Source organism: Ovis aries, chromosome 3, assembly GCF_016772045.2.
Source record: "Ovis aries strain OAR_USU_Benz2616 breed Rambouillet chromosome 3, ARS-UI_Ramb_v3.0, whole genome shotgun sequence".
In the NCBI taxonomy this organism is placed as follows: domain Eukaryota; kingdom Metazoa; phylum Chordata; class Mammalia; order Artiodactyla; family Bovidae; genus Ovis; species Ovis aries.
The window spans coordinates 59367738-59389921 of NC_056056.1; the positions used below are offsets into that span (position 1 = coordinate 59367738).

At 46.3% G+C, this 22184-nt stretch overlaps 1 protein-coding gene across 1 annotated transcript in view; it reads left to right on the top strand.

Moving 5' to 3' along the window:
- The first annotated feature begins 714 nt into the window (after window positions 1-714).
- The window catches only part of RPIA (ribose 5-phosphate isomerase A), a 35181-nt gene continuing 13711 nt past the window's right edge, over window positions 715-22184 (top strand). The window contains exons 1-3 of the mRNA XM_004005902.6: window positions 715-1019; window positions 9784-9844; window positions 12064-12119. Of these exons, the coding sequence (XP_004005951.1) occupies window positions 747-1019; window positions 9784-9844; window positions 12064-12119 (390 nt within the window). The 5' untranslated portion in view covers window positions 715-746. The remainder of the gene's footprint in view (window positions 1020-9783; window positions 9845-12063; window positions 12120-22184) is intronic.

The following is a 22184-nucleotide window of genomic DNA, read 5'->3' on the forward strand; positions in this document are numbered from 1 at the left end:
CTATAGTCCCAAGTAAGCTGCCAGAATAAAACTGAAACTCACTTTACTTACATTGTACTTTTTTTCAGTTGACAAGCACAGCAAGACACTTTATAGGTAGGGAAGAAAAGAGAGTTGTTAGTTCAACGACAGTCCTTTTTGAGTCAATAATTTCTATAGGTCACACATAGGCGTCGAGCCAAGCTCCATCTGGAGGGAACCGCGGCATCCAATGCTGCGCAGGGCAGAACAAAACCTAAGGCTGGGGCTTCTAAATCTGTAGCCCTGCTCCTGTGGAAGGAGGTCTAAATGTGGACTAAAGCGTGAGCCGCTGTCCGCAGGTGCGCTTCCCCGGGGAGTCCGTCTAGAGAAGTCACTCCCAAAAGGACATTTCCATAAAAGCGACTGCCCTGAGGCCTCGTACACCGCCACGTTCTTACGGCTAGAAAATCCAACAGGATTAGATCCAAAACGTCCATCTCAGACACGGGGGCAAATAAAAAATACTCTAGCCTTGATCCATCCGGGGATGCTTGCTCTGTACGAGCCGTCACAACAAAGTCGTCTTTGATTTGCGCACCCGGTCGCGGAGCACTGTGGGGCTGGTAGTCCAGGCTGGGGCGCGGCTTCCGGTCACTGAAGACCTAGAACTACATTTCCCAGAAAGTACCGCGCCTCAGCGGAAGCGGACCTTGTACGTGGGCTTCAAGACTTCCGGCGGAGCCGGGGGGCGGGACCCGTGGCGGAGGCTGGAGCGAGGCGGAGGGATGCAGCGCCCCGGGCCCTTCAGCACCCTCTACGGGCGGGTCCTGGCCCCGCTGCCCGGGCGGGCCGGGGGCGCGGCCTCTGGCGGAGGCGGGAACAGCTGGAGCGTTCCGGGTTCCCACGTGCAGTTGTCGGGACGCTCGCAGTTCGGCGCTGGCAGCACCAGTACCGGCGGCAGGGAGACTAACACCGTCTGTCCGGGCCCGTCCGCGATGTCAAAGGCCGAGGAGGCCAAGAAGCTGGCTGGCCGCGCGGCCGTGGAGAACCACGTGAAGGTGAGCAATTCAGGGCTTGGGCGCCCGTGCTGGGCGGTATGGGCTCTTGCTGTGGGTTCTGAGCGCTGCCAGGTGCGCCAAGTTCCTGGCAGAGCGGGGGCTGCGTGAGAGGGGAGAGAGTACGCACTTGACCTGCCTTGAGACCTGCTCCTTCAAGGCCTTTGAAATATGGAATTGGTTGGGGCCGAGTACCCTAAAGTTCAGCTGTCTAACGACTGCTTGTCAGGCCAGATAACAGTTTGCCAAGTGGAGCGTGGTGGTGTGTCTGATGTTCGGAGTGGGGTTAGGAGGGACTTAGCGCCTGGCTTCCTTATCAACAGATAAAAGACTGGGACTGCCGAGAAGTGTTCACCTCGCTTCACTGCCCAGGGAAGTCGGTGGGGAGCTGATTTGAAAAGTGTTTTGAAATTTAACTCCAGGGAAGTGCTTAGCTGGGCGCGCACCGGCTCTTGAATGTACTTGCCGGAGGAAAGCGGAGAAGGAGCCAAAGACTTTAAACCTCCTCCTTTTGGCAGGGCTCGGGTGGACACTTGAAGTCTGGAGATCCTCTTTAAGGTCGGGATGTGGAGATGTTTAGCTGTTATTGTGAGGTCGTAATGTAATGTCAGTGAGGTCGTGACCCCACTTGTTGGCTAAGTGGCGGGTGTGGTCCTCTTGGTGGAGTCTTTTGGATTTGCTGTCAACAATCATGTTAATTGTAAGAATTTTGGGAGCTGGGAGCCAAGTGGAGTATCTCTGCCCTTAGGTGGAGTTTCCTGGGTTTCATTGGCTTTTAGTGTTTTCTGCTTTCTGGAAAGTGGTATCAGATTCTCTTTTCTCAAATAATGGTTCTTTATTCTTTACATTTGGTAATGCTTTCGTGTACGAAGTTATTTTGCTGGATAGATGTTAGATCCTCCTACAGCCTGGCCAAGTGGGAGGGCCGCGTGGTAACCTGTGGCTCAGCGTGTTCTGTAGGAGGAATGACCAAGTATCCTCCCAGACCCAAACCCAGTGACTCCTGTTCCAGTGCCCTTCCCCCAGTTACATAGCTGCCCTGTTCTGGTGTAATAGTCTGGTTAGCAATAGGAATTTCTATGGGACACAGAGATAATGTGGAATGTGTCATCTGGCTCTCCTTTTGGGATTTAGTGTCTCAGCTGCAACATTGGGACAATCGGCTGAAATTTTAAATGCCTCTAGAAAGTGAATGGTAATGGGCAAATGAAATCTATACAAATAGAAAAGACCTGTATGTTAGATTTCCTATTATCCTATTACTATTATGTCTTCCTGACCATTGTGGTTTTTTTTTTAAATTACGTATTTGGTTAAATAAAAATTTGCAAGCCCCCACCTCAGGCCAGAGCCCCCAGCCACCTGTTGCCTGAAGTTGCCAGACCATCCTGGGGAGATCTCCATTGACCTTTTGGCATTCACCCCAGTCTCAGTTAACACTATTTGCCTTTGCAGACTTCTTTCCTGAGATGTCAACACTATTTGAATGTTTTTTTAAAATAATCTTATTTATTTATTATTTATTTTTGGCTGTGCAGGGTCACTGCTCCAGCTGCTTTTCTAGTTGGTGGTGAGCCGGGGCTGCTCTCTAGTTGCAGTGTGCAGACTTCTCATTGCAGTGGGTTCTCTTGTTGCAGAGCATGGACTCTAGGGCACAGTTTTCAGTAGTTGCAGTTCCTAGGCTTTAGAGCACAGGCTCAATAGCTGGGACGGACAGGCTTAGTTGCTCTCCTGGGATCTTCCTGGACCAGAGATGGAGCCTGTGTCCCCTGCATTGGCAGGTGGATTCTTTATTAGTGAGCCGCCAGCGAAGTCCTGTATTTTGTACTTCTTACCACTGATTCATTCATTTCATTCCTGTGCGGGAACTTGTTGAGTGCCTGCTATGTGTCAGGTAGTTGGTGTGGAGGCCAGAGATGTGGCTAAAGGGAGGAGAAGATGCTGATCCTGGATATTTTGCAAACAAGATCACTGAATTCCAAGACAAGGTTATTGATCACAGTCCTGTACCTGATTGTCAAGGTTTAGCAGCCCTCTCCAGGGTTATCCTTTTTCTCCATCTAAGGCCAAATTTTCCTTTAGCACTTTGTGTCTTGAAATTGTTCCCTTGCTACCCAACTCAGATTTGACTGCTCACCCCTTGAAAGACAAGTTTGCTTTCAAAAGAAAACTTGGGAAAGAAAAAATTGCTTTGTTCTGGAGGCTGGCAACCTGGCGAGAAGGCCGACTTCTAGAACCTACTTTACTAAGGTGAAAGGGGACGTTAATTGCAGTTAATCATTTAGGAAGGGGGTCAGAGTCTTATCTTCCACTGTGTGTAGACCTTCTGATTGGCTGATGGTGAGGTAACTGTGTGGTGGTTAGCAGCTTTCTACTTGATTGGGGCCTTAGTTCCTGTGGAAGAACTCAGAGACTGTTGTCATGTATATTCCTTGAGGAGGAACCAGGCCCTTGCCTCATGGCTTTGTTTCTTGACTGCTCCTCCCTTGCTTCTGCATTCCTTATCTTACCTGAATGGTGACTGCTTGTATCTGTCCTTTGGAACTCAGGGAAGGTCAAGGAGGCTGTATGAAGCCTGTTTCCTACAAACAACAAACAGGGCACAAGCGCCTGCTCAGTTTTATACTCAGTTTGTGTAAGTTTATCAAGGTAGCTTCTGTGCCAGGTCCTATTGGTTGCACCTTTGGAATGTTCTTAGAACTGACCCTTCCTGTGGACCAGCTTTGTCTGTTTAGGTTTTCCCTGTCTCTTCTGACCAGCCAAGTGATGCATTGTCATCTGCTGAAGTGCCCTTCTGCTCTTCAGTTCAGTTCAGTTCAGTCGCTCAGTCGTGTCCGACTCTTTGCGACCCCATGAATCGCAGCACGCCAGGCCTCCCTGTCCATCACCATCTCCCGGAGTGCACTCAGACTCACGTTCATTGAGTCCGTGATGCCATCCAGCCATCTCATCCTCGGTCGTCCCCTTCTCCTGCTCCCACTCCCTCCCAGCATCAGAGTCTTTTCCAATGAGTCAACTCTTCGCATGAGGTGGCCAAAGTACTGGAGTTTCAGCTTTAGCATCATTTCTTCCAAAGAAATCCCAGGGTTGATCTCCTTCAGAATGGACTGCTTGGATCTCCTTGCAGTCTAAGGGACTCTCAGGAGTCTTCTCCAACACCACAGTTCAAACGCATCAATTCTTTGGCGCTCAGCCTTCTTCACAGTCCAACTCTCACATCCATACATGACTACTGGAAAAACCATAGCTTTGACTAGACAGACCTTAGTCGGCAAAGTAATGTCTCTGCTTTTGAATATACTCTCTAGGTTGGTCATAATTTTTCTTCCAAGGAGTAAGCATCTTTTAATTTCATGGCTGCAGTCACCATCTGCAGTGATTTTGGAGTCCCCCAAAGTAAAGTCAGCAACTGTTTCCACTGTTTCCCCATCTATTTCCCATGAAGTTATGGGACCGGATGCCATGATCTTCGTTTTCTGAATGTTGAGCTTGAAGCTCTTAGCCTCATCCTAACCTCTGTATGACATCTGTTACAAGCCAGTAGTGAGCCAGGTGGAGGGGATACAAGGATAGGAGGTTCTGATTCTTGTCCTTAAGCCCACAGACTTGTTTCCTTCTCTGCTCTTCTCTCTCCCAGGGACCAGAACATCAGAAGGGACAGACGGCTGGCGTGGCTGTGTTTTCATGTCACTACCCTCTACCTAGAATGCTCTTTCTCGTCTTCTGCTCTTGCCTGTTAACACCCTGTCCTCCAGGGTTTGGTTCAAAGGCCATTCTTCTTTCAGTTTTTCCCTAGCCTTGTAGAGGGAGGAATTCTTCCCTTAAATTCTGTAGTCCTCCATACCTCTTAGGTGCTTTACGTTTTATGGTCTAGTTATGTGTGTATCCCAATCCCGTGAAGGGTTAACTTTTGGAAGGTAGTAAACTTGATTTTCGTTTGGCATTGGTCGCAGTGGGACCTGCCTGCGAAATGTCTGATGAGTTGTGTGGCGTGTGGATACACATATGGAGGTTGTCGGGTGAATCACTGGAGTGTTAGGGTTTCCCTTCCCGAGGCCCTCGGTGCTCCAGTGTAGTGACTACTTCCATTCCTGGGCGAATGGAAATTTTGGAGAGTTCTCTACTGAAGGGCTTCGGTAGCCACCCTTGACTCAGGTCTGCTGGTGCAGCACACAGGAGTCACCACGCAGGGCCACGTTCTCCTGAAGGTCTGTAACCTCCTTTGTTCTCTTTGGAGCCTGGCTTTTGCTTTTTGGCTGGCTGAGCTTGAAGAAGTTGGTGGACAGTGGTTCCAGTAGGTCAACAGAAGAGGTTACCCCACTGGACATGGTGAGCCAAGTTGTGATATTGCACATGTGACCTGCGATTTAGTGTTGCCATTAGGAGGGGCCTGCTCCTCCGGTGGAGCCTGCCTGGCTACTGTTGGGCCACCTCTGTGTGGCTTTGGCTGTTAACACTGATTCCTGGCCAGTCATTGGATTCCAGGGCAGCAAGACCACAGGGCTGAAGAGCTTTGGGCCTGGCAGGTCTGCGCAATTCTTGGCCTTTACCAAAAAGGAGCCAAGGGAGGAGCCTTGCACAGAGCTTGTGTGACTCACCCAAGTTCATCTGTGTGCTCCCTGCCTGCTGGATGACAGGAGACTGGCGGAATGAGGAATCTGGCAGTTGAATTACTGTGTAGCTGGAGCTCTCAGCTTCATGTCAGGTGTGATGGTCATGCGGAGCCTGCCTAGTCAGTCAGGGTATTATTTCCTTGTTTGCTTAGTTTGCTGGGAGTATGCATGAATGCCTAGTCACTCAGTCATGTCCGACTCTTTGCGACTCCACGAACTGTAGCCCCCCAGGCTCCTCTGTCCTTGGGATTTTTCAGGCAAGAATACTGGAGGGGTTACCATTTCCTCCTCCAGGGGATCTTCCCAACCCAGGGATTGAACCAGTGTGTCCTGTGTCTCCTGCATTTGCAGGCAGATTCTTTAGCCGCTGTACCATCAGGGAAGCACCCTGGTTAAGGAAGCACCCTCATTACTTGAAGATTTTTACGTTTTTCTGACGTTCATCTATTTTGTGTGGTAGTGTAGCATTTTCTGGTCTAGAAGACCTTGCTGTTGAGGTTTGCCCAGGTAGCTAAGCAGCTGGTGGACGCATTACCTTCGTAGGGCACCACCATGGGTGGATTCCTGACCTAACACGAGCTCCATTCAAGGCCTCTTGATGTTATTTGGTAACCTTTGAGCCAGTAAAAGTGACTTCCATCATCAGGAACACTGGTTGATGGGCAGAGCCCTGTGTAGGTAGGAGAGGCTCAGTTAGAAGCAGGGACATCAGCGTTTGATTTATTCTTTTCTTTGTAAATCCCTCCACCTCTTATACTTTCCAGTCTCTTCTTGCTAGAGTTGTCCTCTCACTTTGAGAAGGACTGTATCAGCAGTGGGGTCCACGGGTTTGCCCTGGAGGTTCCTGTGGCATTTGTCCCGTGGGGAGTTTGTCCCGAGGGGCCTTCAGGACCTTTCTTCCTCCTACAAAGGGCCCCCTTGCCAAATGAGTTCATTATTAATCAGTTGCTGGAACTCTTAAAAAATTTTAATTAATATGTTTCAGCAAATTGAACTTCCTGTAGTTGCTTATTCAAGGTGAGGGTGTGTAGGGGAGTAATTAACATTGTCAAAAAATGATTTTCTTTTTAAAGGTAAAATCATGATACTTAATACAGATATAAAATAACATTATCAGATCGTTTTTTTTTTTTTTTTTTCCAATTTGACTCATTGAATTGAGGGAACTGGAAAAGATGCTGTAACCTGTTCACGTGCTAAGTCGCTTCAGTCATGTCTGACACTGTGCGACCCTCTGGACTAAAGATGCTGTAACCTGTTCACGTGCTAAGTCGCTTCAGTCATGTCTGACACTGTGCGACCCTCTGGACTGTAGCCCACCAGGGTCTTCTGTCAGTGGGATTCTCCAGGCAAGAATACTGGAGTGGGTTGCTATGGCCTTCTCCAGAGGATCTTTCCGATCCAGGGATTGAACCCATGTCTTTTACGTCTCCTGCATTGGCAAGTGGGTTCTTTATCACTAGCACCACCTGGGAAACCCAAACTGTTCACAGGAAAACCCAAAGAACCACACAATTATATATAGTCAGGGAATGTTTAAATAAATTTACAAGAACTCTGCTAAATCTGGAGAAGACTCTTGAGAGTCCCTTGGATAGCAGGAGATCCAGCCAGTCAATCCTAAAGGAAATCAACCCTGAATAGTCATTGGAAGGACTGATGCTGAAGCTCCAGTCGTTTGGCCACCTGATTCAAAGAGCTGACTCATTGGAAAAGACCCCGATGCTAGAAAAGATTGAGGGCAGGAGAAGGGGGCAACAGAGGATGAGTTGGTTGGATGGCATCACTGACTTAATGGACGGGAGTTTGAGCAAACTCTGGGAAATAGTGAAGGACAGGGAAGCCTGACATGCTGTAGTTCATGAGGTCACAAAGAGTTGGACTTGTCATCTACCGAACAAGAGCTGTAGGATAATTAGTTGGATTTCACAAAACCATTTACTTTTCAATGGGCAAGAATTTGCAGGGGCGCACTCCCCTGTAGGATCAGATAACGCCTGCAGATTCCAGCATTTTGTTGTAAGAGTCTAATAGTCTCTTGCTCATTTCTCAGTCTTAAATTTTTGCTTCAGTCAGTTCAGTTCAGTCCAGTCGCTCAGTCATGTCCAAGCGACAGTCTTTGCATGTCAGTCTTTGCGACTCCATGGACTGCAGCATGCCAGGCCTCCCTGTCCATCACCATCTCTTGGAGTTCCCTCAAACTCATGTCCACTGAGTTATGATGTCATCCAACCGCCTCATCCTCTGTCGTCCCCTTCTCTTCCCACCTTCAATCTTTTTCAGCATCAGGGTCTTTTCAAATGAGTTAGTTCTTCACATCAGGTGGCCAAAGTATTGGAGTTTCAGCTTCAACATCAGTGCTTCCAATGAATATTCAGGACTGATTTCCTTTAGGATGGACTGGTTGGATCTCCTTGCAGTCCAAGGGACTCTCAAGAGTTTTCTCCAATACCACAGTTCAAAAGCATCAATTCTTCAGCACTCAGCTTTCTTTATAGTCCAACTCTCAAATCCATACATGACTACTGGAAAAGCCATAGCCTTGACTAGACAGACCTTTGTTGGCAAAGTAATGTCTCTGCTTTTTAATATGCTGTCTAGGTTGATCATAGCTTTTCTTCCAAGGAGCAAGTGTCTTTTAATTTCATGGCTGTGGTCACCATCTGCAGTGATATTGGAGCCCCCCAAAATAAAGTCTGCCACTGTTTCCACTCTTTCCCCATCTATTTTCCCTTGGGGTGTTGAATTACTTCTGAAGGGCTTTGAGGTCACAAGGGATTGTTGTGAGATTCAACCTTTATCAACATTTGTAAATCCTTGCAGGTGCTTAGTGGATGATAGCTGCTGCTTTGGCCTGTAGCTGTTCTGCCTTAAACAGGGAAGAGATTACACCCAGGAAGTTGCTTAGGAACCAAGCTCCACATCAGTTCCTGTTAGTGCCCTGGCCGCCTTTTGCCGTCTGTGGTCTAGCTGACCTCGGCTGGGCCCCTGCTCTGCCCTCAGGTCCCTTCCCCCTTTCTTACAATGACAGGCTCAGTAGTGTGATGCCTGGTTCTCCTCCTTTGTACTCACGGAATGGTTTCCTATATGGCCACCAGATGAAGACTGTTTCTCATGTTCCCAGCTCAGCTTTCCCCCTCTCCCCGTATTCTCTGAAGCAGACTTGTGCAAAATGAGGATCCCCTGATGTGATTTGATATTCAAGGTTGCTTCAGACTCTGCTCTCTTCTGTTGGCTTTGGTTGGAGCTCTGATGGTAGACTTGGTGTGTCTCTGAGGTTTGCTGTGATGCCACCAACTTGAAGGAGACTGTGGTCAGCCCCCTCCCTGTGGATGTTAAAACTTGACATCTACAATGTGGGAACATATATGAAAAGTCACTAAAGCCAGAAACCTCTGTTTTCTGCTACTAGTACAGCTAGGCTGTTTTTCCCTAGGGTCTTTCCGATTCCTCTCTTTGGAGTTGGCCAAAAATCCTCCAGTGTTCATCTGCAGGCCGTTTCTGTGTGGTAGAATATGAGGAATGTTAAAAATAAGACAACAGACCCCAAAGGGAGTTGCTTATGCCAAGCCCTACATCACCAAACTGATACTTAATTACGCTTTTGGCTCCCCCAGAAATGGAATCTTAGCCCAGCCAATCAAGGATCACCTGATCAGCACTAGTGAGGCCATCTGCCTGGGAGACCCCTGCCATCCTACAGGGACTTCACCTTACAGTAACCAACTCCCTTTGAGCCCAAAGTAGCTTCTTTATTTCCTGCTCCCTTCCTGCTATAAAAGTCTTTTATTTTATACAGCTTCTTAGACATCCTTTCTGTTTGCTAGGTTGAATCCTGCCCAATTTTAGTTGATTTTTGCTGAAACAAAATCTTAAAGTTTTAATCTGCCTCAGTTTATCTTTGAAGAGGAGGAATTGGTAGTGGCATTGTGAAGGATGGAAGGAGGAGGGCTCTGCTGATAAGTTGCCACTGGGCACCAGAACAAAGTCCAGCTTTGAGGTTCAGTGATTATATTTCTGTGGGCACAGTACCTGCTTTGTGCCCATGTCAGTGAATTGCTATTCCTTATAATTTTATAGCTCTAGAAGGGCGCTGGAGAGGGAGTGAAATACAGTATTAATAAAGTTTCCCTCTTCTTTTTTTATCTTTGCAGAATAACCAAGTGCTGGGAATCGGAAGTGGTTCTACAATTGTCCACGCTGTGCAGCGAATAGGTATGTTCGGGGCCAACTTGATGTTTCATGCAGAACAGTGGGGGAGGGGATATAGAGGAGAAGTAGGAAGTGGGCACTGGCTGGGCATGTGCCCAGCTTGGTGCCAGCCATGTGGAGTCTGCAGTCAGGTGAGTGTTTCTGTCCTCCTCCAAGTGCTATTCTTGGGCCCCGTCACCCAACTCTGGGGGTTACCCTGGCTTTCTTTGCTCTGCTGAGCTGCAGGTGAGGAGCTGAGGAGCTGACTCAAGGTGAGGTGTGTTTCTCTGTGTCTCTGTTGTGTGTGTTCTCCATGGAACCTTCATCATCATCATTGGTGTGGTGGTGGTGGTGGGTTGTTGTGTGTGTGTGTGTCTGGGTCTGGCCTCATGGATCCTGAGGCAGGCAAGCCCTTTGAAGCTGGAGGTCCCTCAGGCACGCAAGTCGAGGCTGGCCCATGCGTGTCCTCTTTGTGACCGTGGCGTGGCTGTGACCTTGCAGTTGGTGGCTGGCTCTGCAGGTGCTGACTTCATTTAGATTTGGGTGTCTCTGGGCTCAGGAAAGGCTCAGGAACTGTCAACCTCGGTGGCTGCTCAACAGGTTTGACGGCCCTGCTCTTGTTTGTGAGAACAGAGCCCAGAGGAGAGGCTTTCCTGAATGCTGCTCTCCTCTGTCCAGTGCCAAGGGGCTGCGCTCAGGGGACAAAGCCCAGGAACGCTCTGTCTTGAAGGAATGATTGTGGTGCAGGCATGCTGGCTTCTGGAAGCCTTCTCATTAGCCTAACGGGGCCTCAGTGTGGTACACCCTTGTGCCTCAGCACTGTGTGCCTGTGGAGGGCTTTTAGGGCACTGGGATTGCTGTAGATTTTGTAATAGTGCCATCTAAACCTCCCTAGGTGCACATTCAGTGACTGAAGAGATTTGATATTTTTAATAAGACAGTTTTCCCCTGTTGACTGGAAAAAAGAAGCCCAACCTAAAAATTGAGCATTATGATTTTTTTTTTTTGGTCACATCACATGACTTGCAGGATCTTAATTCCCTGAAGAGGACTGAACGCTTTTCCCTGCAATGATATTGCAGAGTACTAACCTCTGGATGCACTGCCAGGGAATTCCCCAAGAATTATGTTTTATTTGGGGCATTACTGAGGACTTCAGTCTGGGATACAGCTTTTCAGATAGCTCTGAGGGATTGTTGAGAAGCCAGGGCATGTAGGAGTTTTTGCAAAAACAACAACACAAAACTCCAGTAGTTGAACATCAAAAGATTGCTGCTAATTGAGGAAAAACCAGACATCACAAGTTAATAAATTCAGTGCTTTCCTGTGTATGGGAAGAAGCAAGAGTCTGGGCTTAATGAAATTACTCCTTTTATGTGCACCTTAATCTGGGGCCAGTGTCCTGTTTTTCTCTATCCTGAATCCTCTCAGAGTTCACTGCCTAGGGTGGGTACAGTGACTCATGACTTGATGACATCCTTTGTTTACTGAAATGAGAGGAGGCATTCTTTGTCTGCATCCCTTGAGATTTTTTGGTTTTTGGCCTTACCACATGGCTTGTGGGATCTTAGTTCCCCAACTAGGGACTGAATCCTGGGCCCCATCAGTGAAAGCGCCAAGTCTTAACCACTGGACCACCAGGGAATTCCTAAGACTTTTCTTTTTGTTTAAATCAAACTTTCTGGAAAGGTGCAAATTTTAAGTGAATAAATAAACCCTCTTTTAACTGCCCTCTGGGGTCTATAAATGATTATATTTTTTACTAAATGCAGAAGTCAAGTTCTAGCTTTTCTCTGTAAAAGAGAGAACTGTGGCACTAGACTGCCTGGGATCAGATCTTAGTTCTGTTGGTTGTTAGTTGCTTACCAGTTATTTTTGTCTCTCTGCACCTGTTTCCTCATCTGTAAAGTGGAAATAATAATTGTAAGTTACCTTTGGGTTCCTGGATTAAAAGAGTTCATCTGTACAAAGTTCTTTGAATAATGCCAAACACATACTAGCAAACACTGATGTTTCTCTTTCCGTGAATAGTACTTAACCTCTTCAGGCATTTTTTTGTCCTTGTCTGGTGACATGCGGAATCTGTTTACCAACTTTTCACCAAGGGTGGGGACGTGGAGTGAAAGGGACCTGTCGGTGGTGGGGATTAGACCTTTTCTGTTGGCTTTGAGCAAGTGTGCGAATGACAAAGAAGATAAAGTGAGGAGAGCGGAAAACCACCCGCCTGGCTTTTGTCTTCACAGCTGAAAGAGTGAGACAAGAGAATCTGAACCTCGTCTGCATTCCCACCTCCTTCCAGGTATGTCCTGCTTTCCCTTCTCCATCTTGGCAGTTGTCACTGAATCTTCCAGGTCGCTGAGGACGAGGCGGTCTGGCTCTGGGTTGTGCACCAGGGTGGTTCTGGGTGAGGGAGCCAGGAGCAGGAGGCTAGTCGATTGATGGGAGATTGCGCCTCAGAAACATGGTTTTAGAGGTGCTCCTTTATTTACTCTGAATATTTTAGCATATCTTTAGTATATTGTGGCGTATATAGAGATAAGCACATGGTCTGCATCCTCAAGAAGTATTATCTGCATTTATAGATGAAAAAATGGGCTACAGGGCATTAACTGATGTGTTAGTAATACAGGGATAGTATTTTGAGTCCATGTCTAATGCTGTTTGACCATAAAATAGTAGGGCTGGTGAAGGAAAGCAACAGAGCCAATTAAATGTAGGGAAAGATACGGGAAGAATAGACTTCAGGAAGGGAGGGGAAGAAGGTGTCCAGATAGAGCCCTTTCCCTCACCTGGCCGTTGTGGGGAGGTTGTGTCTATCATCTCTCATTGAATTCATTGAGGAGGTACTGTGAGCTGGGGTTAAAGGCTGGCATTGCTGGCGATTGGTGCTCCTGTGACATTGTGGACTTGGTTAAAGAAACCCTCAGTCCTGGAGGCTCAGCACTACAGGTAGCTCTGGTGAAGGGACAGAGCTGAAGGGAGAGGACAGTATCCTTTTGGGCTTCCATTGTGGCTTAGTGGTAAAGAACCCATTTGCCAACGGGGGAGACTTGGTTTGATCCCTGGGTCAGGAAGATCCCCTGGAGAAGGGAATGGCTACCAACTCTGGTATTCTTGCCTGGAGAGTCCCATGGACAAAGCAGCCTGGTGGGTTACAGTCCACAGAGTTGTGAAGTTGGACATGACTGAGCGACTAAACAAAAGTTTAGTTTCCTTCCTTCCTAAAGAAAGTTTCCTTCTAAGTCAGGTGTGTGCCCCTGCCTGTCAGTGGGGAATGGAGGAGGAGACAGGATAGGAAGTTAGGATAGTGTGTCCTGCCAGAGCTTCCTTGAAGTTATATCTCTTGGAGACTCTGACCAGCGGGGTGGGCACCAAGGGTACTAAAGACAGTACCATAATTCTTATGTTGGGTTGAGAAGGAAGTGGTTTTACCTGGCCTATCTTGCTTTTGAAATCTGGCTGTCCTGAGGAGATACTCTTAAGTCAGAAGGGTTGTGAGGGGTTGCCTTGGTCTTTTGAAAAATCTTGTGTGTCATTTTGCCAAATGAATGGATCACCTATCATTTTTCTTATTTAATAAGTTATTTGATACTGGTGTTCATTTTTAAGTTGTATATGACATTAGTTGCTCAGTCATGTCCAACTCTTTGTGACCCCATGGACTGTGGCCTGCCAGGCTCCTCTGTCCATGGGTTCTCCAGGCAAGAATACTGGAGTGGGTTTCCATTTCCTTCTCCAGGGGATCTTCCCAACCCAGGGATCGAACCTGGGTCTCCTGCATTGCAGGCAAATTCTGAACCATCTGAACTATCGGGGAACCCCAGTTATACATACATGTAGATTGAAGAGTCAAATAATTCCAGTTTTTTTTTTTTAATTAAAAAGCAAAACACTCCCTTAATTCTCTCCCCGTCCCCCCAGCCCCCCGACTCTAACCACCACTTTCTTGCTCTTTAGACAGACAAACTTTTTTTCTTTTTTTTTTTTTTAGTTTTTTATTTTTTAAATTTTAAAATCTTTAATTCTTACATGCATTCCCAAACATGAACCCCCCTCCCACCTCCCTCCCCATAACATCTTTCTGGGTCATCCCCATGCACCAGCCCCAAGCATGCTGCATCCTGCGTCAGACATAGACTGGCGATTCAATTCACATGATAGTATACATGTTAGAATGTCATTCTCCCAAATCATCCCACCCTCTCCCTCTCCCTCTGAGTCCAAAAGTCCGTTATACACATCTGTGTCTCTTTCCCTGTCTTGCATACAGGGTCGTCATTGCCATCTTCCTAAAAACTTTTTTTCTTAATCGTTATTTATTTGGTTCTTCTGGGTTTTAGTTGTGGCATTCGGGATCCTTGATCTTCATTACGGCATGCGGGATCTTTGTGGCATGCAGCATCTAGTTCTCTGACCATGGATCGAATCCAGACTCCCTGCATTGGGAGCTCATAGTCTTAGCCACTGGACTGCCAGGGAAGTCCCATAGGTGGACATACTTTTAAAACTATTTTAGTTCATTGGATGTTTGCTCCAGAATCTGGAAACTACATACATTTCTTGCTATTTACATTTTTTTTTCAACTTTAGGTAATAATTCTACACTGAATGGGTGAAAGGAAGATGAGCATTTGATTATCTCTTCCCTCCTTGTTCCCACAGTTCAGACACCCTTCTCCCAGTCTTCAGGACAGTCATGTTCTGGTGAGGCTTACTGAGTGCTTACAGAAAGGTGATGTCCAAACTACAGCTGAGCTGTACAGTGTGCTATGGTTACGCTTCCTTACCTGCCCATTGTTTTGTTTTTCCGAAAGTTAAGTAAATTGCCTTTTTTTTTTTCCCACTTGCCAGGTTATCTACATACTTCTTACTAATTCAGCCTCAAACTCTTAGCTCCATGGAAAGTCTCACCTGTCTGGCCGGTGGATATTCTACTCTTTGACTTTCGTCTTCTTGCCTGGGTCTCTGGTTGCTAGCAGCTGTACTTTGCTGTGGATTTGGAGGTGTGTCCCTTCCTGCTCAGGAACTTACCTGTTCTGTCTCGTTTTGGATCATCCAGTCCCTTGGTCTTGTTCCTCCTCACTACTCCCCCATATCCTTTAGTTTTGTTTCCTCCAACTTTAGTGAAACACGTCTTTCATGTCAGGGGTCCCCAACACCTGGGCCGTGGACTAACTGGGGAAGCTTCATCTCTATTTATAGCCGCTCCCCATTGCTTCATTACACCTGAGCTCCACCTCCTCTCAGATCAGTGGTGGGATTATGGTGAGTTGTATAATTATTTCATTATATATCACGTTGTAATCAAAAGTTAGAAAGTGAAAGTTAAGTCGCTTAGTTGTGTCCGACTCTTTGCGACCCCGTGGACTCTAGCCCACCAGGTTCCTCTGTCCATGGGATTCTCCAGGCAAGAATACTGGAGTGGGTTGCCATTTCCTTCTCCAGGGGATCTTCCCGACCCAGGGATCAAACCCAGGTCTCCCGCATTGTGGGCAGATGCTTTAACCTCTGAGCCACCGAGGTTTACCCACATTGTAATCAAAATGCACAGTAAATGTAATGTGCTTGAATAATCCCCAAACCACCTCCCCACCCCTGTGGGAAAACCATCTTCCATGAAACCCATCCTGGTGCCAAAAATGTTGGGGACTGCTGCTTCAGATAGCTACCCAAGTGCATGGGGTGCCAACTTGTCGGCACTTTGGATGTCTGAAAATGTCTTTATTCTAGCCTCTCTGGAACTCAGGTATTTGGGTATAGAAATCTATGCTAAATCATTTCTTAGTTCTTGGTTCTGTCTGTCTGCTGGCTTTCAATTTGCTATTGAGGAGCTTGGTGCCATTGATTCTTGATCCTTTGTATGAAGTCTATTTTTCATTCTCTCTGAACTCTTACACCGTTATATTATCTTTATCTCCAGTGTTTTGAAATTTCACTTTGGTGTGGGTTTATTTTTGTCCACTGTGCTGGGCGCTTGCTGGGACATGTCATCTACAAATTGACCATCTTCAGTTTGGGGGCCTTTTCTTTTTCCCTGTTACTCCTTTGATTTTCTTTTCTGTTTTCTCTGATCTTTCTTTTGGGACCCTTGTTAAGTCCTTGGTGCTCATGGCCTGTTTTGTCCTTTTGTCTTTTTGGCTTTATCTTTTTCTAACCTTTCTATTGAGCTTTCTTTGCTTTCATGTGCTTAATTTCATGTACGAACTCTTTTTGTTGTTCTCTGAGTAGTTTTTGTTTGTTTTATTCAAATTTTCCAGTTTCTTCTCTAAGCTCCCTGAGGCTATTAATGCTTTTGTTTTTGTTCTAAGGTCTCTTCTCCCTCTTATCTTTCCTCAGAATTTTTTTGTTGTTGTTGTTTACAGTTTGTTGGAAGTATAATTTACAGACAGTACAGTTTACTCTTTTTCTGGTACTTCCCTGATTGTCCAGTGGTTAAGAATCCACACTTATTGCTTCAGGAAGCACAAGTTTGATCCCTGGTTGGGGAACTTAGATCTCACATGCCATGTGGTGTGGTCAAAAAAAAAAAAAAAAAAAAAACTTACCCTTTTTTAGCATGTAATTCTGAGTTTTGACTGATGTAGTCAAGTCACAACCAACAGATATTGTTAGAATGCTTGGTCTTTTCTTTTTTTAATTCTGGTGTTCTTCAGCTGTCTGCTTGTTTTGAACACTAGTAGACTAAGAAGCTGATTGGAAAGCAGCCCTCACGGTGAGAGTAGTCCTTGCTCTCGGCTTGTCTGCCAAGCCCTTATCTTGGGGGGATCTTCTGGAGTCAGATCATTTTTCTTTCCTTTGACTGGTCAGGTTTCCCAGAGTAGACTGCCCAGTGCCCTTTTAGGAGGGGTATGCATAGCTGCCATGTCCTGGATACCAAATAGGAGAAGAGGGTGAGAAGACATCTGTCGTTATTCAAGATATGAACGTGCTTCTGATTTCTCCCATTTTCAGTGTTATTCTTGTGCTAGATGGAAAAGAAGTACCTGCTACATTTTGCAGTGTGTCTTTGACTCTGGGCTTGATCATATTACTTGTTTTGCCAATGGAACATGTCATCAGTGGGTTGAAAAGTACTTTTGCTTTGGGGGTTTGGCCTTTTTGCTTCTGAAATCTTTCTTGTTGCCTTGTGAACAGGCCTCAGCTAACTCCCCTGGAGGGTAAGAGGCATGTGAGTGAAGTCATACTAGAGACTTTTCAGTCTGTCCATGGAATCATGAGAATTAATAACAGTTTGCTCTTTTAAGCCTCTTAATCTTGGGGTAGCTGCTCCACAGCAAAAGCTCACTGATGGAGTACCCCATCTTCAGCTCTGCCTGGCAGCCCAGTCCCGAGCCCTGCTGATTTGGCCTTCTCCAGGGAATAAACATGCTACTTTGGAAGAAGTGGAGAAAGATAAAAAGTTATAACAGGTTTTCAAATAGCCTTTCAACCAGCTTTCCCTTATCGCTCCCACTGTTGTGTCTGAAGTTCAGTGTCGCTGAGTCCTGGAACCTTTTGGGAGGTTGCTTCTTAGCTTTCTCCAGTACGGGTTTAGGATTTCTCTCCCTCATTTCTGTCACTTATCATTGTCCATCAGTGGTCTAACTTCAAAAAACTGGTTGCTGTTTTCTCCTCTTTTTGGTTTATGCCGTTAAGAGAAATTCCTTTATCATAAATTTAGAGAGGTTTGGGGAAAGAGCTGAGCTAAATACAGGTGTTCACGTTCGAGAAGTTCCAATTAAACTTCTTTAATAGGAAGGAAGTTTGATCTGTGTTTTTCAGATAACGTCCTCCCAGCACACCTGTGTGTTATGATGGTAATTAATAGCAAGACTGGAAAATGACGGCCAGTTCCAGTTGATTGGTTGGAAGAGTCATTCACAGTTCATAGGACTTTAAAAAATAAACTTGTTCAGAGGTTTGTTTTTTTCTCTCCCTCAAATTCAAACTTATTTTGTGTTACGTTTATCCAGCTGTAGTCTCCTGAAATGACTGAAAGGAAGCCAAAATATTTTATGCTCTATCTTTTAAACAAGTAAACCCCTAGGGACTTAAAGGATTTTTGTAGATTTTCCCTTCAAAGTTAAAAGATTTGGTGAGAGGAAAATAAAAATAGTATTTAAAAGCTATATCTGGTCTAAGCAAAAAAAGCGTTTATTCACAATGGCCTTTAGTCTCCCTCTTAGGTGATAGAAGGGAAGATGCAAAGTTTTCAGGTTTTATTGTAAACTGATGAAAAACAGGAATACTCGCCTGCCACATGCCACTGTCCTTGATCACATGAGGCATTGCAGGCACCAGCTGTGGAACTGCATTGAGAAGGCGTTGCTTCCTGTCTTTTTTTCCCAGAAGTATAAACTAATCATTAGCTTTCCTGCTCCCTGCACTTTTAAGAGCTAGAAGAGACAGCCAGAAGTTGTTTCATTACACTCTCAGGAGCCCCTCGGCATGTGAGCCTGGAGTATATGGTGTCAGCAGATACTAATCTCAGTTGAGCACCTGTGGCTGAGCCAGCCATGGGTCCATATTCCCACAGTAGGGCTGTGGTGTTGAATTAACAGCATTGGTTTCTCAGGGTTGCTGTGACAAGGAACCACAGATGGAGCAGCTTAAAAAACAGAAATTCATTGTCTCTAGGTTCTGGAGGCTAGATGTTGATTCCTGTAGAGGCTGTGAAGGAGAAACTGTGCTGTCTTTCTCCTAACTTCTGGTGGTTTCCTAGCAGTCTTTGGCATTACTTGGCTTTGTGGTGCGTGTCCTCACTCCCAGTCTTCATGTTCATGTGGCATTCTTCCTGTGGGCCTCTCCCTGTGTGTACAAATTCTTCTTCTAAGGACACCACTTGTGTTGGATTAGGGCTCACCCTCATGACTTCATTCTTCATTACCTCTGTAAAAGCCCAATCACCAAGGAAAGTCACAGCCAGAAGTACTGGGGTTTAGGACTCCAGTATATCTTTCCTTTAAAAAAATTTTTTTATTTTTGGCTGTGCTGAGTCTTTGTTGCTACATGGGCCTCTTCTCTAGTTTCGGAGAGCGGGAGCTACTCTTTGATTCTGACATTGGGCTTCTCACTACAGTGGCTTCTGTTGTTGTGGAGCATGGCCTCTAGGGTGCATGGGTTCAATAGCTGCAGCCCCTGGGCTCTAGAGCTCAGGCTCCATGGTTGTGGAGGGTGGGCTTAGTTGCTCCACAGCATGTGGGATTTCCTGGCCCAGGAATTGAGCCTGTGTCTCCTGCATTGGCAGACGGATTCTTTACCACTGAGCCACTAGGGAAGCCCCAATATATCTTTTTGGGGGGGAGCACAGTACAGTGCATTACACCCAGGGAGGAAGGAGTTTATGCCACTCATGATGACGCTTCTGTCCGTGTGCAGGGTTGTGCACAGAGGCCTTGCTGGGGAATCCAGTGAGATATGGGGAGGAGGGAGGGTTGGAGGACCTGCTGATGGAAGCAGGCCTGAAGGGTCCCTCCTGAGTGGGTCCTTGAGGTCGTTGTACAGGGCCCTTCATGTTGTGACTGGGGATTCAGACTGTTTAAAGGGAAAGCAGTTGGCCTCCCAGCCACGTAACACAGGCAGGACTTACCTGCTGGGCTCCTTTCACATGCAGACTCTGGACAGGCATTGACTCAGGCAGCTGGTGGCAGTGGTGAAGAGGCATGTGGAACCTAGTTCCTCAACCAGGGGTCGAACCCCGGCTTCCCTGCGTTGGGGGCATGGAGTCCTAGCCACAGAACCACCGGGGAAGTCTCATCATTTTTTTCCAAGCAGGAGTTTGTACTGCTGCTGCTACTGCTAAGTCGTTTCAGTTGTGTCCAACTCTGTGTGACCCCATAGACGGCAGCCCACCAGGCTCCCCGTCCCTGGGATTCTCCAGGCAAGAACACTGGAGTGGGTTGCCATTTCCTTCTCCAGTGCGTGAAAGTGAAGATGCTCAGTCATATCTGACTCTTAGCGACCCCATGGACTGCAGCCTACCAGGCTCCTCCATCCATGGGATTCTCCAGGCAAGAGTACTGAAGTGGGGTGCCATTGCCTTCTCCAGAGTTTGTACTAGGTAACTCCTTTTCGAATGAACTCACAGTAGTTACTTACTCAACTGTTGGCTCAGCTAATCCTAACTGCTGGTGAAAAGTGTATATATAATGTGCTCTCACATACTCTGATTACCATCTAGATGGACAAATAGAACATCCTCATGAAACAATAACACTGGCAAGTGGTGCAGGCAGTTTTTAAGCTTCGGGTTAAATGAAAATGATATACTTTATACAGATTTCTTTCCCCCATAGGAGTCATGATAGAATTGTTTCCTTATATCGGTTTTCGTGTAATACATTTGAATGTAGTTTAGTATCATTTCTAACTAGTGGGTTGGCCGAAAAGTGGAGGAACCTGAATGAACTTTTTGGCCAACCCAAAGTATATACTTAACAGGGCTCATAGTCTATATAATGGGCTTCCCAGGTGGCTCAGTGGTAAAGAATCCTCCTGCCAGTGCAGGAGATGCAGGAGACACAGGTTCGATCCCTGGGTTGAGAAGATCCCCTGGAGGAGGAAATGGCAACCCAGCCCAGTATTCTTGCCTGAAAAATGGACTTGGACAGAGGAGCCTGGCAGGCTGCAGCCTATAGGGTCGCAAGAGTTGGATACAACTGAGGAGCTGAGCACCAGTAGTATATGTAACACAGTTTTATTTGTGATAGAATATCACACTGAGCTACATTCAGTTCATATCGTTATTCCAGCAGCATCTGTATTAGATATCTGTCGCTGGAACAAATTACCCCGAAACTTAGAAGCTTAGAACAACAAAGATTTGTAAGCTCATAGTTGCCAGGGGTCAGGAACCTGGAGTGGTTGAGCTGGGTGTTCTGGCCTTGAGTCCGATGAGGCCGCAGCTGAATGTTGGACAGGGCTGCAGGCGCCTCAGCTCTGCTTGAAGGGTCTGCTTCCGTGCTCTGTTAAGTGGGTGTTGTGGCCTTACTTCTTCACAAGCTGTGAAGTGGGCCTTGTCCCCAGGGCTCTCAGTGTCTTCAGGGCTTGGCAGCAGGTTTTCCTGGTGTGTGTGTGCGCGAGGGTGAGTGGAGGAAGGGAGGGAGGAATCTTGTGGGAGCACACCCTTTCTTTTTTATAAACTGATCTCAGCTGGGGCTTGCCATCACCTCTGCTGTGTGCAGTTGATAACACAGGACAATCTTGGGACCTCATGGGCAGGGATTCCCCAAAGGCATGAATACCACAGTGTGTGGGGGGCTTTGGGGGCTCATCTTCCAAATGTTCTTATAGCCTAAGGGTCTGTGATTAGTATCCTTTCTCCAATATCACGTTGGGAGAAACCTAGGAACTGAGAAATGAACCAGCAGTACCTTTTTCCTTGTTGTTTTCTCCCTTCATTATGTATTTCTCTTTCAAAATCATGAGCTTTTTCTTTTGAACTTGATTCACTCAGCATTTTATTTTACCTTTTTATTATGGAAAATTTCAAACTTCAAAAAGGATACTGAATAATGCAATGAACTTCTGTGTACCCATTGCCTGGTTTCCACAGTGATCAATTCATGGCCAGTCTTGTTTCATCTGTATCCTATTCTCCTCTACCTATGTTATTTTGAAGTGAATCCCAGACATAGTATGGTTTCATTGTATGTATTTCATTATGTCTCTCTGAAAAATAGGGAGTCTTTAAAACATCTCCACAATACTTAAAAAATTAAGCAGTAATCTTTCATAGGATAAGGTAAAGTCTAGGATTCAAATGTCCTCTACTGTCTTATCCTTTAAAAATATTTTTCTACAGTTTTTTGAATCAGGATCCAGATAGGTCCCATACATTTCAAAGTCCAGGGTGTTTGTGTTTTATTGTTAAGTCTTAGGATTTGAAGATTGACATTGGTCATTATTTATCCTCATCTTTTTATAGGTGAGAAAACTTGCTAGGGGTCATGTGACTGGTTTATTTAAGATTAGAACCAAGACCATCTCATTCTTAATCTCAGGTGGTTTTGACTTTAGGCAGAAGATATTTTCTAGACATGGCTTTTGGTAAAAAGGTTTCCATGCTTTTGTTGCTCCATATAGTGTAAGCATATAGTCAGTGGTGCTGACTTGGCCACTACTGCTGCTAAGTCGCTTCAGTCATGTCCGACTGTGTGACCCCATAGACGGCAGCCCACCAGGCTCCCCCATCCCTGGGATTCTCCAGGCAAGAACACTGGAGTGAGTTGCCATTTCCTTCTCCATTGCATGAAAGGAAAAGTGAAAGTGACGTTGCTCAGTCCTGTCTGACTCTTAGCGACCCCATGGACTGCAGCCCACCAGGCTCCTTCATCCGTGGGATTTTCCAGGCGAGAGTATTGGAGTGAGTTGCTGTTGCCTTCTC